The following is a 16,139-nucleotide window of genomic DNA, read 5'->3' as shown; positions in this document are numbered from 1 at the left end:
TATACAGGTGAGTTGTGACACTATACAGGTGAGTTGTGTCAGTATACAGATGAGTTGTGACACTATACAGGTAAGTTGTGACACTATACAGGTGAGTTATGTCAGTATACAGGTGAGTTGTGACACTATACAGGTGAGTTGTGACACTATACAGGTGAGTTATACAGGTGAGTTGTGACACTATACAGATGAGTTGTGACACTATACAGGTGAGTTATGTCAGTATACAGGTTAGTTATATTGCTGCTATATTTGTCTCATTTTTAGTCAGCATATCCTCCTTGAATTATAAATGAAGTATATATGTCATAAATTCTCAATATTTTCCTAATTTTTTATTTTGAATACTTAACTCTCAATTTTTGTTGACATTCCTTTAACTTAATATTCATACTATAGTTAAGTTCATCACATTGTTTTGAATATATCAGATCAGCAATTTAACACCACACATGGCATCAAACTTAGACTTCAAAATCAGTATCAGTTAACTTTTAAATTATTTTTAAGAAATTTAAACAATGTTTTCTATACAGGACTAAGCAGTGTTCACTATCTTAATTGTAGATGACAGGACTGTTCCAATTTACCATCAGAATGGCCATAGATACAGAGGCGAGGTTTGTGTCTGTAGAGAGACTACAACATTACTCAAAGGTAAGCAAAATCGGAGTCACTTCAATTAAAATGAGTCTCATTTCATAGTATTATATACAAATCTGAGTCACCTTCAGTAAACGAGTCTCATTACTTAATATTGTACAAAATCTGAGTCACCTTCAGTAAATGAGTCTCATTACTTAATATTGTACAAAATCTGAGTCACCTTCAGTAAATGAGTCTCATTACTTAATATTGTACAAAATCTGAGTCACCTTCAGTAAATGAGTCTCATTACTTAATATTGTACAAAATCTGAGTCACCTTCAGTAAATGAGTCTCATTACTTAATATTGTACAAAATCTAAGTCACCTTCAGTAAATGAGTCTCATTACTTAATATTGTACAAAATCTGAGTCACCTTCAGTAAATGAGTCTCATTACTTAATATTGTACAAAATCTGAGTCACCTTCAGTAAATGAGTCTCATTACTTAATATTGTACAAAATCTAAGTCACCTTCAGTAAATGAGTCTCATTACTTAATATTGTACAAAATCTGAGTCACCTTCAGTAAATGAGTCTCATTACTTAATATTGTACAAAATCTGAGTCACCTTCAGTAAATGAGTCTCATTACTTAATATTGTACAAAATCTGAGTCACCTTCAGTAAATGAGTCTCATTACTTAATATTGTACAAAATCTGAGTCACCTTCAGTAAATGAGTCTCATTACTTAATATTGTACAAAATCTAAGTCACCTTCAGTAAATGAGTCTCATTACTTAATATTGTACAAAATCTGAGTCACCTTCAGTAAATGAGTCTCATTACTTAATATTGTACAAAATCTGAGTCACCTTCAGTAAATGAGTCTCATTACTTAATATTGTACAAAATCTGAGTCTCTCATTACTTAATATTGTACAAAATCTAAGTCACCTTCAGTAAATGAGTCTCATTACTTAATATTGTACAAAATCTAAGTCACCTTAAGTAAATTAGTCTCATTGCATATACAAAATATGAGTCACCTTGTATGTAAATGAGTTTTATTACAAATACAGAACTAGAGTCAGTTTTAAGTACAGTCAAACTCTTATGACTCAAATTGCTATAATGGGACAGTGATGTTTACTGCTGCCATTGAGGTGTATCAACACCTACCTGTTGTTGTAGAAACACAGCTATGTTTGGAATATATAATCGCCTTACTGGGTCGCTATACAATAGTGATCTCTGTAAATCTGTATAATTTGTCATGTAGGTTTAAAACATCAGCAGAGAAAATAACTTCACAATGTTTGTCAATATTATTCAGTTGTTGGGTCTATATCACAAAGAGTTACTTATCATTGTAGGAAGTTGAGTCAGAAGCACCTGCCGTCATCAAGAACAATCGTCCTATATCTACTTGGCCACATGATGGTTCTATATCATTCAAGAAAGTGAAAATGCGCTATAGAGAAAATTTGCCTTATGCTTTAAGAGGAGTGTCATTTGATGTCCTTCCCAGAGAAAAGATTGGTATTGTAGGAAGATCTGGATCTGGTAAGCATTAAGTGTTAATTACTGTACTCTATAAATGTCTGTACAGACAACAAATATGTGTAAAGATTTACCTACAAATTTATTTCTGGTACATAACTGCATGAGTTTTGATAATTTTCTCTTAATCTTGGTAGACTGTCTCTTTCCCATGTAAACGAATCTCCTGAAAGTATGTCTAAGTCAGTATTAGTAGTCTCTTTGTCAGGTAAATTCATCCTCCCTAGGTGTGTCTGAATCAGTATAAATTGTAAATTTCCCCAAGTTAATTCTTTCTAGTTGTATTTGAGTCAGTAATAATTGTCTCTTTCTCTAGGTAAATCCTCCCTGGGTGTGGCTGAGTCAGTAATTATTGTCTCTTTCTCTAGGTAAATCCTCCTTGGGTGTGATTGAGTCAGTAATGATTGTCTCTTTCTCTAGGTAAATCCTCCCTGGGTGTGATTGAGTCAGTAATAATTGTCTCTTTCTCTAGGTAAATCCTCCCTGGGTGTGATTGAGTCAGTAATAATTGTCTCTTTCTCTAGGTAAATCCTCCCTGGGTGTGACTGAGTCAGTAATAATTGTCTCTTTCTCCAGGTAAATCCTCCCTTGGTGTGATTGAGTCAGTAATAATTGTCTCTTTCTCTAGGTAAATCCTCCCTGGGTGTGACTGAGTCAGTAATAATTGTCTGTTTCTCTAGGTAAATCCTCCCTGGGTGTGACTGAGTCAGTAATAATTGTCTCTTTCTCTAGGTAAATCCTCCCTGGGTGTGACTGAGTCAGTAATAATTGTCTCTTTCTCTAGGTAAATCCTCCCTGGGTGTGACTGAGTCAGTAATAATTGTCTCTTTCTCTAGGTAAATCCTCCCTGGGTGTGATTGAGTCAGTAATAATTGTCTCTTTCTCCAGGTAAATCCTCCCTTGGTGTGATTGAGTCAGTAATAATTGTCTGTTTCTCTAGGTAAATCCTCCCTGGGTGTGACTGAGTCAGTAATAATTGTCTGTTTCTCTAGGTAAATCCTCCCTGGGTGTGACTGAGTCAGTAATAATTGTCTGTTTCTCTAGGTAAATCCTCCCTGGGTGTGGCATTGTTTCGTCTGGTTGAGGCGGATTCAGGCACCATCTTCATTGACAAAATGGACATCAGTAGCATTGGTCTGGATGACCTGAGATCGAAACTGGCCATTATTCCTCAGGATCCTGTCTTGTTTGTTGGAACGGTCAGGTACGTAACATTCTGTAACCTTCAGATTTGTCAATAAGCCAGGTCCAATCCTTGACACTTTTGGTATTAAAAGTCAATTTTTTCAATGAATCATTAAAAGATACACTGACATTCATGTGAATGCAAATTTATTGATTGATAGATAAAAGGCTGATTTTCTGTTATATATATATATATATCCATACTTGTCACACTCATTATTTTAAATTTCTCCTCTGACTACAAGTCAAGGTCACCAGGCCAATATTCAAGGTCAAAGTTTTACCAATAGATATTCTTTTTTGATGCTATGACACAAAGTTGACCATAGTGATATTGAGGAAGTACCTGATCAGTGACAAGCTCAACAGACTCAAGGTCACATTTTGTATTTCTAAATCATTAAATATATTATGAACCACAGCTTATCAGCTAGAATATCACCAAAATTCAAGGTCACTAGGTTGAAGGTCAGGATAAGATATTTATACTGGGAAGAACTTTGTTATGACATGAAAAATATGAAAATCAAAATAAAACATCACCTTGATGTCAATGTCAGCATTCTATTTCTGAAATGATAAATTGTTTTGTCCAAATATAATGAATCGTCTTTGATTGAATTGAATTAAGAGTCACTCTGCAGAAGGAGGATAATAAAGGATAAGAATCACAAGGTAGAGGTCATTCCATGAAAAATTCTGTGCTCAACTTTTGAGCACTTTCTAAAGTTTGTTTGAACATGGTCATGCCCGTGCACAAGATATCATTCTCATCATGGCGGCAGCACGTTTCATACAGAAGAGAGAAAGCCATGAAATAATCTTTCAAATTTATTTATCATTTGTTTATGGGGGTAAAAGTGGTGTTTTAAGTATTTACATGAGTTTCTTATACCTACAACTTTAACATATCGCTGATCTCTTTTCCTTTTTGTAGTCAGTTTGATGGCTCCAGAACCAGTCATTGATCCAAACAGTACGTCCTCATTGGCATGTACTGCTTGGCTCAAGGAAGTTTCTTCCACTGTACTCCACACATTTTTGTTTTCCTAGTAGCCATTATTCTAACTTCTGCACAAATAGAGTTGCGCATATGAGAAAAATCGCGAGACATACAAAACAATTTCCAAACACCAGAGAGCTCCCTTGGTTACTGTGCTGTGCAGAGTACATTCTTTGAAAGTGTGATGAATACAAATTTCGAGTACATTCTCACTGGAGCACAGACTTGTGACATGAGCACAAAAGTTGAGATTGAGCATGATAACAGTTTCATTGATATGGACCCAGGTGTAGAGTCCGACACATTGGGGCCCTTTCTGACACACCAGTGACTCATTATAGTTTAAATCAGCATTTTGAAGACCAGCACATGTACATGATTTTGAAAAGTGATCCTAAAAATAGTCAATAAATAATACACTGTTATCTGTCTGATTCTATGCCAGCTATATTTTCCTGTGTTGACAGGTACAACCTGGATCCATTCCAGCAGTATACAGACCCACAGTTGTGGGATGCCTTAGAAAAATGTCATATCAAAGAAACAGTGAGTACTACATTGATTTGCCATTAGAAATAATTAAAATTTTCTTGATATCTTTAACCATGCCTTTTTTTAATGTTATTTGAAATAACAAAATAGGTATTATTTGATTCATTGTGTTTGTGTGTGGGTATAGTTGAAATGTCCCATAGTTTATCCTCCTCCTGTGAAATATTTATATTTTGCCCTGTGAAATAGCTCAAACTATTCCACAGGATTATGTGAAGTAATCCACAGTTTTAGGGGACAAACTGTAGGTATGAACCTACACACTGAGGGATAATATTCCTCATTTGACAAAAGATTAAGAGTTAATCAAAAGTCACCTCCAATACCTAAACACTCCTAAGCATTCCACGGATGTAGATTATATAACTCAGAGCTAGTTAATCAAACGTCACCTCCAGTACCTAAACACTCCTAAGCATTCCACGGATGTAGATTATATAACTCAGAGCTAGTTAATCAAACGTCACCTCCAGTACCTCCAGTACCTAAACACTCCTAAGCATTCCACGGATGTAGATTATATAACTCAGAGCTAGTTAATCAAACGTCACCTCCAGTACCTAAACACTCCTAAGCATTCCACGGATGTAGATTATATAACTCAGAGCTAGTTAATCAAACGTCACCTCCAGTACCTAAACACTCCTAAGCATTCCATGGATGTAGATTATATAACTCAGAGCTAGTTAATCAAACGTCACCTCCAGTACCTAAACACTCCTAAGCATTCCATGGATGTAGATTATATAACTCAGAGCTAGTTAATCAAAAGTCACCTCCAGTACCTAAACACTCCTAAGCATTCCTTTGATGTTGTTTTTATATAACTCAGAGCTAGTTAATCAAACGTCACCTCCAGTACCTAAACACTCCTAAGCATTCCACGGATATAGATTATATAACTCAGAGCTCCATGGATGTAGATTATATAACTCAGAGCTAGTTAATCAAAAGTCACCTCCAGTACCTAAACACTCCTAAGCATTCCATGGATGTAGATTATATAACTCAGAGCTAGTTAATCAAAAGTCACCTCCAGTACCTAAACACTCCTAAGCATTCCACGGATGTAGATTATATAACTCAGAGCTAGTTAATCAAACGTTACCTCCAGTACCTAAACACTCCTAAGCATTCCATGGATGTAGATTATATAACTCAGAGCTAGTGTACCTAAACACTCCTAAGATTATATAAGCATTCCATGGATGTAGATTATATAACTCAGAGCTAGTTAATCAAACGTCACCTCCAGTACCTAAACACTCCTAAGCATTCCATGGATGTAGATTATATAACTCAGAGCTAGTTAATCAAACGTCACCTCCAGTACCTAAACACTCCTAAGCATTCCATGGATGTAGATTATATAACTCTCAAAAGTCAGTACCTAAACACTCCTAAGCATTCCATGGATGTAGATTATATAACTCAGAGCTAGTTAATCAAAAGTCACCTCCAGTACCTAAACACTCCTAAGCATTCCATGGATGTAGATTATATAACTCAGATAGTATCATACCTCCAGTACCTAAACACTCCTAAGCATTCCATGGATGTAGATTATATAACTCAGAGCTAGTTAATCAAACGTCACCTCCAGTACCTAAACACTCCTAAGCATTCCATGGATGTAGATTATATAACTCAGAGCTAGTTAATCAAACGTCACCTCCAGTACCTAAACACTCCTAAGCATTCCATGGATGTAGATTATATAACTCAGAGCTAGTTAATCAAACGTCACCTCCAGTACCTAAACACTCCTAAGCATTCCATGGATGTAGATTATATAACTCAGAGCTAGTTAATCAAACGTCACCTCCAGTACCCAAACACTCCTAAGCATTCCATGGATGTAGATTATATAACTCAGAGTTAATCTAGTACCTAATCAAATTCCATGTCACCTCCAGTACCTAAACACTCCTAAGCATTCCATGGATGTAGATTATATAACTCAGAGCTAGTTAATCAAACGTCACCTCCAGTACCTAAACACTCCTAAGCATTCCATGGATGTAGATTATATAACTCAGAGCTAGTTAATCAAACGTCACCTCCAGTACCTAAACACTCCTAAGCATTCCATGGATGTAGTTAATCAAACGTCATTATATAACTCAGAGCTAGTTAATCAAACGTCACCTCCAGTACCTAAACACTCCTAAGCATTCCATGGATGTAGATTATATAACTCAGAGCTAGTTAATCAAACGTCACCTCCAGTACCTAAACACTCCTAAGCATTCCATGGATGTAGATTATATAACTCAGAGCTAGTTAATCAAACGTCACCTCCAGTACCTAAACACTCCTAAGCATTCCATGGATGTAGATTATATAACTCAGAGCTAGTTAATCAAACGTCACCTCCAGTACCTAAACACTCCTAAGCATTCCATGGATGTAGATTATATAACTCAGAGCTAGTTAATCAAACGTCACCTCCAGTACCTAAACACTCCTAAGCATTCCATGGATGTAGATTATATAACTCAGAACTAGTTAATCAAATGTCACATCCAGTACCTAAACACTCCTAAGCATTCCATGGATGTAGATTATATAACTCAGAGCTACATCCAAGCATATGATTTCTATTTTCATCAAAAACTCAGGATTTCCATTGCCTTTAATCATACATTTCCAGGAATAATGCAATGTAAAAGAATTATAACTTTAAAATTTCTCACATCCATTTCTCCAATAATGATATTGATTTGTGTTATTTTCAGCATCCTGACACTATTCCTAGGGTTGTTCATCTGTGTTGCTATTCATTGGTTTTATGTATACTTATATAACTCCTTACAGCTGTTAATCATTTTCCCCTTTTTGTACACAAGAAGTAAATGTGGAAATGACTCTTCCACTTTAGCTACAATAAATGTTATCTTACAGATTGTCAGTCTGGAGCAGCAGCTAGACTCCCCTGTAGTAGAGAATGGAGAAAACTTCTCTGTTGGTGAAAGGCAACTCATGTGTTTAGCCAGGGCACTGCTTCGTCATAGTAAGGTACACACTGTTTATATCATGTGTCTAGTCAGGGTTCTACTATGTCATAGTAAGGTACACACTGTTTATATCACATGTCTAGTCAGGGTTTTACTACGTCATAGTAAGGTACACACTGTTTATATCATGTGTCTAGTCAGGGATTTACTACGTCATAATAAGGTACACACAGTTTATATCACATGTCTAGTCAGGGTTTTACTATGTCATGGTAAGGTACACACAGTTTATATCACATGTCTAGTCAGGGTTTTACTATGTCATGGTAAGGTACACACAGCTTATATCATGTGTCTAGTCAGGGTTTTACTATGTCATAGTAAGGTACACACAGCTTATATCACGTGTCTAGTCAGGGTTCTACTATGTCACAATGAGGTACACACATTTTATATCACGTGTCTAGTCAGGGTTCTACTATGTCACAATGAGGTACACACAGTTTATATCATGTGTCTACACAGGGTTTTACTATGTCATAGTAAGGTACATACTGTTTATATCATGTGTCTAGTCATGGTATGACTACAACACAATGAGGTACACACAGTTTATTTCATGTGTCTGTCCAGGGTATGTATATATGTATCACATTTGCCATTCTTCCAACCTGATCTGGAAGGAGATTAAAAACTTTTCACTGGAATTTAGACATAAATTTTCTGTAAATTTTATGAGAGAGTGTTGCTTCATCACAGTGACTTGGTTTGTTGAAAGAATGTCTTCAGAAGAATGTACTTTTCCAAAGCATCTCATCCAGAAAATTACATAATTAATCTCATTGTTTTACAAATCAAAACATTTCACACTACCAAATAAAAATAAAATGTATGTAGTGCCACAGTGTGCAATCATGGTGATTGTTACAGATTCTGATGCTTGATGAAGCGACAGCAGCCATTGATACAGAGACTGACGCACTGGTACAGACCACCATTAAGGAGGCGTTCGCTGACTGTACCATGTTAATCATTGCCCACAGACTAAACACTGTTCTCAACTGTAGCAGGATTCTGGTAATGGAGGATGGCAAGGTGAGTTGATACAAAACGTTGTTCTCAAAGAACAAATGATAAAAACAATTAACAGATTTTTACATGATAAATCTGCTTATAGACTACAAGTTCAATTGTTTCCATGATAAGTGGGACCTTCCATAATGATAAAGACAGCACTATTTTTCCAAATTTAAATTTTATTTTGACTAATTCTTGAACTAACAAAAGCAGATTTTTAAGAAATAATTCTACTAAGTGAAATGGATTACGTACTAAATTTCATTGGAATGTTTACCGTGAGAATGTTATGATTTTCCAGATTGTTGAATATGGGACTCCATCTTCCTTGACATCAAATCCAAAGTCCAAGTTTAAGATGATGCTAGATGCTACAGAAGGTCAACATGAACCTAGATGATCAAAGGCTAGCTTTAGGAACCTTTATAATTAGTGTCATATAATAAATTGTCAGAATGCTTGTATCATTCCTGATCAAGTAGATATTAGTGATCTTAATGCAAGGATTGAAAACTCTGTATTATCAAGGAAATTGTCCTGTTTAATGGTCCAGTACAGATGTTGATGTGCTGTTACTCTGTGGGTCAAGTCTCACTATGCCAAGATACAAAAAACAAACATGGCATTTGATCTTTATGATAGCACTTGTTATATCTCACTTTTATGATTTACTGTTGTAAGTTCCTAACTCCAGTATTAATCAAATCTTTACTGTCCATATTACCTTTTGGTAAAAACTGAAGGAATTATTTCTAAGCTCTTTAGGAAATGTTCTTAAGATCTAGCTATGCTTTTCAAGGGACAAACTAGCAGAGCGTCTCAACACTGGGGTAAAAAGACGATTGTGTCTGTAAAATGTTTACTTCAAATATCTTGTATCTGTCTTATCGTAGTTTATCATACCCTTGCGACATGTCGTTAAGGTTATATAGGAAAACACCCTGTACATATGTTCATACGTAAAAAAAAAACAAGTTGGTGCTGTATACGCTGCAATTCTCATCCCAACGTCACGAAATTCCACACTCATAATTACAAACATCAGTTCTTGTAGGAGTTCGACTTCAAACCATGTGTGGTCACAAACTAGGTCACCGGTACTATAAATGGAAATCAACAGAAATTTTAACTTCACTGCTCTACAGACTGCACTTCTGAACTGATCATTACAAAACTCCATACACATGATCACAAACATCACTTCTTGTACAAGCTTGACTTCCAATAAAAAATCCAGTAAAAAACTAGGTCGCTGATACTATATATAGAAATCAACAAGTTTATATGTTACGGCTCTTCAGGCTGCATTTTTAAACTAAGTACAAGACTCCACACACATGATTACAAACATCACTGCTCTACGAGTTCAACTTCCAACCTTGTGCTGTCAAATACTTGGTCACTGTTACTGTAAATAGAAACTTTAAAAATTTTCACATCATTGCTCTAAATTAAGGCTCCATTGCTTCCCTGATTTGTACCAAACTTCACACATAGTTTTTACAAAGGTCGCCTTTTCTACGCATTCAGTTTTTGACCTTTGGTGGTTGAAAGCTAGGTCATCTTTACTATAAAAAGAAATTGGCAGAAGTTTGGATGTCACCTACAGCTCTACAGAATGTAATTTGACTACCAGGAAACTTCAGTTGTGACATTTATAAAATGCCAAATACATTGTCATCCATAAAAACCACCAGTAACATATCAAGTTACCTACCCATCATTTTGGTAGTTTATTAGACCATATCTACACCAGACACATTCATCCTGTCAAATCAGGCATCATCTTCAAGTATTACACAGACCACACTGCCATTTATACAGCATTTAACAAAAGGTACACAATTGTACTTATCTATAGTAACTGTAACCTACATTTGCCCCGCAGAAGGTACTAACACAAACCCTTACAAGAGGTGATGTTTGTGAACATGTGTAGGTTTCTATAAACTCTTTCCATGTCATATATATTTGAGGTACGAGGGTATTTGCATCATGTGTGATGCCTTGTATTATACATTTTTTTCATATTTTGTATAACATTTCCTTATTTACTACAATGTTGCTTTTTGCACTTAATAATAATAGAGTGTACATTACCATCACCATGACATAAAAAAAAATGACTTACCATTGAATTAGAAGCAAAGAAAACACTCTTTGAAAGTCAATAAAAGATGGAACTATAAGTATTGACTTTGTAAATCCTGAGACTTTGCTGTCAGATTAGCCTCGTGCCAATTACATTTGTATGTTCAATGAGTTTACAGAGAAGGCAACATAACTTAACACTCGTGTCTCGATGTGGTAATTCAATAGAGTAGAAATGTTCCAGTTGTTATTTTAGATCTTGGATAGGTCAGAGGGGTCAAATACGTTAAGACTGTAGAATAATTTCATATCATTAATCAAAAGCCTGTTATATTGGGATTGCTGATATTGGGACTGTAGCATGCTGAGATGAAGGGCTACCAAATCTGTTCAAATTAATTATCTAACTTTCTTCCATGTTCAAAGTGGTCAAATGTTTAACGAAAAATCTGTAAACAACATCTTGTATGTAGTGAAAAGGTCCAGGATGCTGACATTTGGCCTGTAGCATAATGGATGATGGGCTACCAAATACGTTCAAAGGAATGACCTTGGCCCACTTTCAAAGACAGAAATCAAAGTTGTTAAAATCTTCAAATAACATATAGCCCAGGGAAGTGATACTGGGCCTATAACATATATATTTGGATTAAGGGCTATCAAGTTTGTTAAAATAGATAATTTTACTCTTTTTCAAGGTCACAGGGGTCAAATGTCTTAAAACATAACATCTTCTCAATATGCTATAGGCCCAGGGTACTGATATTGGGCTTACAGCATGCTGGAATGAAAAGCTACAAAGTTTTTTTTTTTTTAATAAAATGACCTAGACCCACTTTCAAAGTCACCAGAATGGGATGTTTTAATGAACTTAAAATTTCTTCTTTTCAACAAGCAATAAGACCTCAGTCATGGCATTTGTGTGGTAGCATGCTTTGGGGATAGGCTTTGAAGATTTCAGAATCTGACTTAATGATCCACCTTTTCTGTTGAATCTGTAGAACAGCTCAGTGATTTGGCCTGCAAGGCTTCTTGTTATTTGGTTATACAGGGTACAGTTGTCAAGTAAGAAGTAGAGGCACATTGACCAGTCAAGTTAGGGACATGACACAAATGTGTTTGAATGTCTTTTTTTTCAGCCCTAATAGCAATTACTTTTACCTTAGATTTATTGCTTCGTTTGTGACATAGGTCATTTCATCGGTCCAGGATCAAAATATTTTGTATACATATATATTATTAAAAATATATTATTTTTTGTTATCATGAATGGCCATTATCAATCTACCATGTTGTGAATCACAAAGATGTATTTTTGTCAAACTATTTTTGCAGCCTATTATTTGATGTTTTTCTCATTAATATGTTTAAATAATATATCGGTGTAGTATGGTGCTAATGTGTGTACTTAATGTACAAATATCCCTCTTACAAATTGAATGCCCCCTGCTGTCAGTAGTTGATATACTGGATTATGATATCTGTTATATTATAATCAAATATTTAAACTAATTTATTGATATCTATTCTTGATTCATATTCATAAAACCTTTGTCATACTTCAAAAAATGCCAGATATTCTCATTTGTCATATCCAGGTACATGTGGCAATCTTTGGGTGATGTTTTTGTAGACATATCTGGCTGTGTATATGTACCTGCATGCTATCAAACAGTCCATAGGAGGCAATTCTCATTGTAGAATCTATAGTGAAAGTGTATAATGCTGTAAATTATGACTTTGTGGCTTACAATATATTTATTTTGTTGTGAATGTTGTCATGGTTACTGACTTAACCTTACTACAAATTTGTTGAGACAAGGTATATACAGCCTCATAACCCTGGGCAGGATCCTAAATACCCTGCAGCTCATGCTGCATAGATTAGATCTAGCTGGGAACATGGGACCTTTTACCTTGCAAAATAATTATCTTATTATATCATCTTATATCATATTATCTTATCACTTTTACAGTGATTGTTCAAAGTATCTTGCAAAGCTTTGGTTGGTTGTGTACTATCTTCTGTATGGAGTAAATGTCATACTTTATTATATTAATTTGACTAGCCAAGACATATCATACATAGGAAAGGATATAAATCAAAATCTTACTATTTCTATGGTTAAAGTACATAGAATTGTTCAAAACACTGAAATCTTTCATAAAATTTCAACAAATTTTTAGAGGTTTATGACTCCAACATTGAAACTTTGATAATTTGTAAGATTACCTCCCTTTGCTGATACTACATGTCATGGCAGATGTAGAAGGGCATATTGTATGATCATGATCTAGTCAGCCGTTGAGGGTTTTCAGTATTATCAGTAGAGCACTGAATCTGTTTGGCCAGGATATTACTTAACCACTCAAGTGATATAGTACACATAACTGTCTCTCAATTTTTTTTATTATCAGTTGTGTTCCAAATGTATATGTTTACCTTTATCTATAATATACATATTTTACTTAATGTTTCAGATTGTAACCTTAATTAAGTGTAATATATGTAAGTCAATGAAAAGAGCCAACTTTACTTCTTTTTTGAAATCAAAATGTCAACATACTGGAGAGCTTCATGTAGGTGTGCATAATGCTGTCATTGTATATCAACTTGTATGCTGATAACAATCATATACATATTGTATAGAGGATATATATAAAGCAATATACCAGGGCATTGAGGTCAACATGTATGATACATATAATAGTGTTATTATTTCATCTGTACCACCGTGCTCCTGTTACACATTGTATGGCTTCAAAGGAGGAATTATGTACATTTCATTGCTGTAGTTTTAATCATTTCTGTTGAAAATTGTTGTATCGTGTTAAACTTAAATTGATTATGTAGGAAATTATCACCTGTAATTGCTTGATACTGATCATGTTAATTTTCAAATAAATTATTTCAATTATTAGTAATTTTTTAAAATTTTCAAATCATAATAATTTATTTGATATCATATTTTAAAAAATAATGAGGGATAGTGAGGTGATCGTTAGATGTAGATTTATTGATGGGAAGTATTGATGGTAATGTGTGTGTGAATTTGAAGTAGTTAAAGAAAAAAGTAAAATTCATACCAACAAACTCCATAACATGAGTCTGCTTCAACAGCTTGGTCACTGGAACATTTTTCACAGATCGACTTTTTGTCCATTGATTGGTTGGCAAGTATTTTGATCTACTAAAAAAATGGATATCCTTTCAAGCTTAAATTGTTGAAATAAAGAAATACTTAATGTTTAAAGTAATTCACATGGAGTGTATAAGTCTACCCATTATTGGTTTGAAAAAAAAAAAGAAAATTAGCCAAATCTGATTACTTTATTTTCAGTTTAAGGCTCAAGAACCTTGGTTAATTTCCGTGAAGAAGATTCGGAAGGTTCAAGGTTTGGTACGGAACTCTCATATAAGTAGCTTTATTTGGTTATTTTATTGCATAGATTTAATAAAATATCAGAAATATCAGTTTTTAATTTTCTTCATCAATATATGCAGGAATGCGTGTAGTCATGAAACACATTATAAAATTATGTGAATATATATCAATATATATATACACATATATATGTGGTGTGAATGTGTGTATTAAAGGGTATTGTATTGATCAAACTGCACTAAGTCTTGCTTTGTTACATTAAATTCTGTTTGTGGTAATTTCTTACAGTTAATTATTTGAGGGATGAAATGATATGAATGGTTGATGAAGATTTAAAGCAAAATGGTCAAACAGTGATGGGAATGAAAGTTGATAACTATTATAGTTTCCTCTACCAATTAAAAGAAAGATTGTGTGTTTCCTGGTGCTAAATTATCACCTAGTGTTGTCACTGGTAGTTTTTTAAATACCTAAGTTTTTACATCATTTGCAAACATGGTGCATTTTGTTTGTTATTAGCCCATTGTTTGTTGTGTGTGTTGAATCTGCAATTAAACATGGTTAATCAGCTTCTCAATCAGCTGTTAATTTATCTTTAACAAATTAGGAATTAAATGTGATTGTGATAAATTTCACGACGATTCTTTATTTTGTCATGTTTAATATATTTTGATGCAGTAAATAAGAATGATTTTCAGTAATTATATTTGAAATGCTATCATTATTTAAAAATCAAAATAATTTTTATTCTTGACAAAATGGGAGTACTTCTACATGCACTTTTTGTATTCAAAATTAGCATTGGTCAGCACTGTCAGGTATGTAACAGGTCAGAAACCTGCAGTTTAGTCTCCTTACAAATAGAGCAATGTATATCAGTGTTTTTCTTTGACACGTATGAGAATGAACTCTTTATCTTCAATGTATATTATTGATAAAGTTATCAAGTATCAAATGTGTGGAACAAAAATACCTAAATTATATCTTGATGTTGCCATTTATTGCTCTGTGTATTAAAACCTCACTTCCAGATTACAAAGTTGAAATGTTTAGAATCATGAAATAATTTCTATTGAGCACAAAAGTGCCTGGAGTAACAACATTTCACATAAAACCTCCTTTGAAGACTTCAAATGGTTTATGATAAATTATTCAACATGTCACACTTAATCTAGATCATTGAAAATTTTCTTGTTAAATGTTTCAGTCTATAGAAACATCTGGAGCAAAGTTAGGCTGACATAAATTTGGATCGGTTTACATTGTAGATTCCATTGTTGTTAAAGTTAGAGTTTTAAAACCAATAAAATCAATCATTAATCTTGAATGGCTGTTGTTTGAGATTAATTTTCTCTCACCAAGGAGGAGCTGCGAAGCCTGGCTGTAAGTATGGACGTTCAAACAGAAATATATATGTCAACCTGAAAGTAAGAGTTAGTATTTTGATGTGGAATCCTAGTGTCTTTCACTGTTTACACATGTAGTTATGAGTTGTACTGTATACAGTTATGAGGTGCAGACCAGAAAAATTTTAGACACACTATTCACTGCTACAGACCTACAGGTGAAAAGTTTTTAGACAGACAATTCACTGCTACAGACCAACAGGAGAAAAGTTTTTAGACAGACAATTCACCGTTACAGACCAACAGGAACCTATCCATGAAATTTGAGAATAATCCTTTCACTACTTCTCTAGAAATGGCAGAAAACCACACTACAATTTGGTAGATATCA

General features: G+C 34.3%; 1 protein-coding gene across 1 annotated transcript in view; it reads left to right on the top strand.

Annotated features, from left to right (window-relative positions):
- Positions 1 to 9,436, top strand: part of LOC132558773 (ATP-binding cassette sub-family C member 5-like) — a 43,226-nt gene extending 33,790 nt beyond the window's left edge. The window contains exons 25-31 of the mRNA XM_060223375.1: positions 568 to 657; positions 1,965 to 2,154; positions 3,196 to 3,355; positions 4,807 to 4,885; positions 7,796 to 7,909; positions 8,779 to 8,943; positions 9,227 to 9,436. Coding sequence (XP_060079358.1) covers positions 568 to 657; positions 1,965 to 2,154; positions 3,196 to 3,355; positions 4,807 to 4,885; positions 7,796 to 7,909; positions 8,779 to 8,943; positions 9,227 to 9,325 — 897 coding nt within the window. The 3' untranslated portion in view covers positions 9,326 to 9,436. The remainder of the gene's footprint in view (positions 1 to 567; positions 658 to 1,964; positions 2,155 to 3,195; positions 3,356 to 4,806; positions 4,886 to 7,795; positions 7,910 to 8,778; positions 8,944 to 9,226) is intronic.
- The last annotated feature ends 6,703 nt before the right edge of the window (positions 9,437 to 16,139 follow it).

The sequence above is a fragment of the Ylistrum balloti genome, unplaced genomic scaffold (genome assembly GCF_031769215.1).
Source record: "Ylistrum balloti isolate Yb309-2 unplaced genomic scaffold, AGI_CSIRO_Ybal_v1 Utg370824, whole genome shotgun sequence".
NCBI classification, from domain to species: domain Eukaryota; kingdom Metazoa; phylum Mollusca; class Bivalvia; order Pectinida; family Pectinidae; genus Ylistrum; species Ylistrum balloti.
This window is presented reverse-complemented; position numbering and strand designations above follow the sequence as displayed.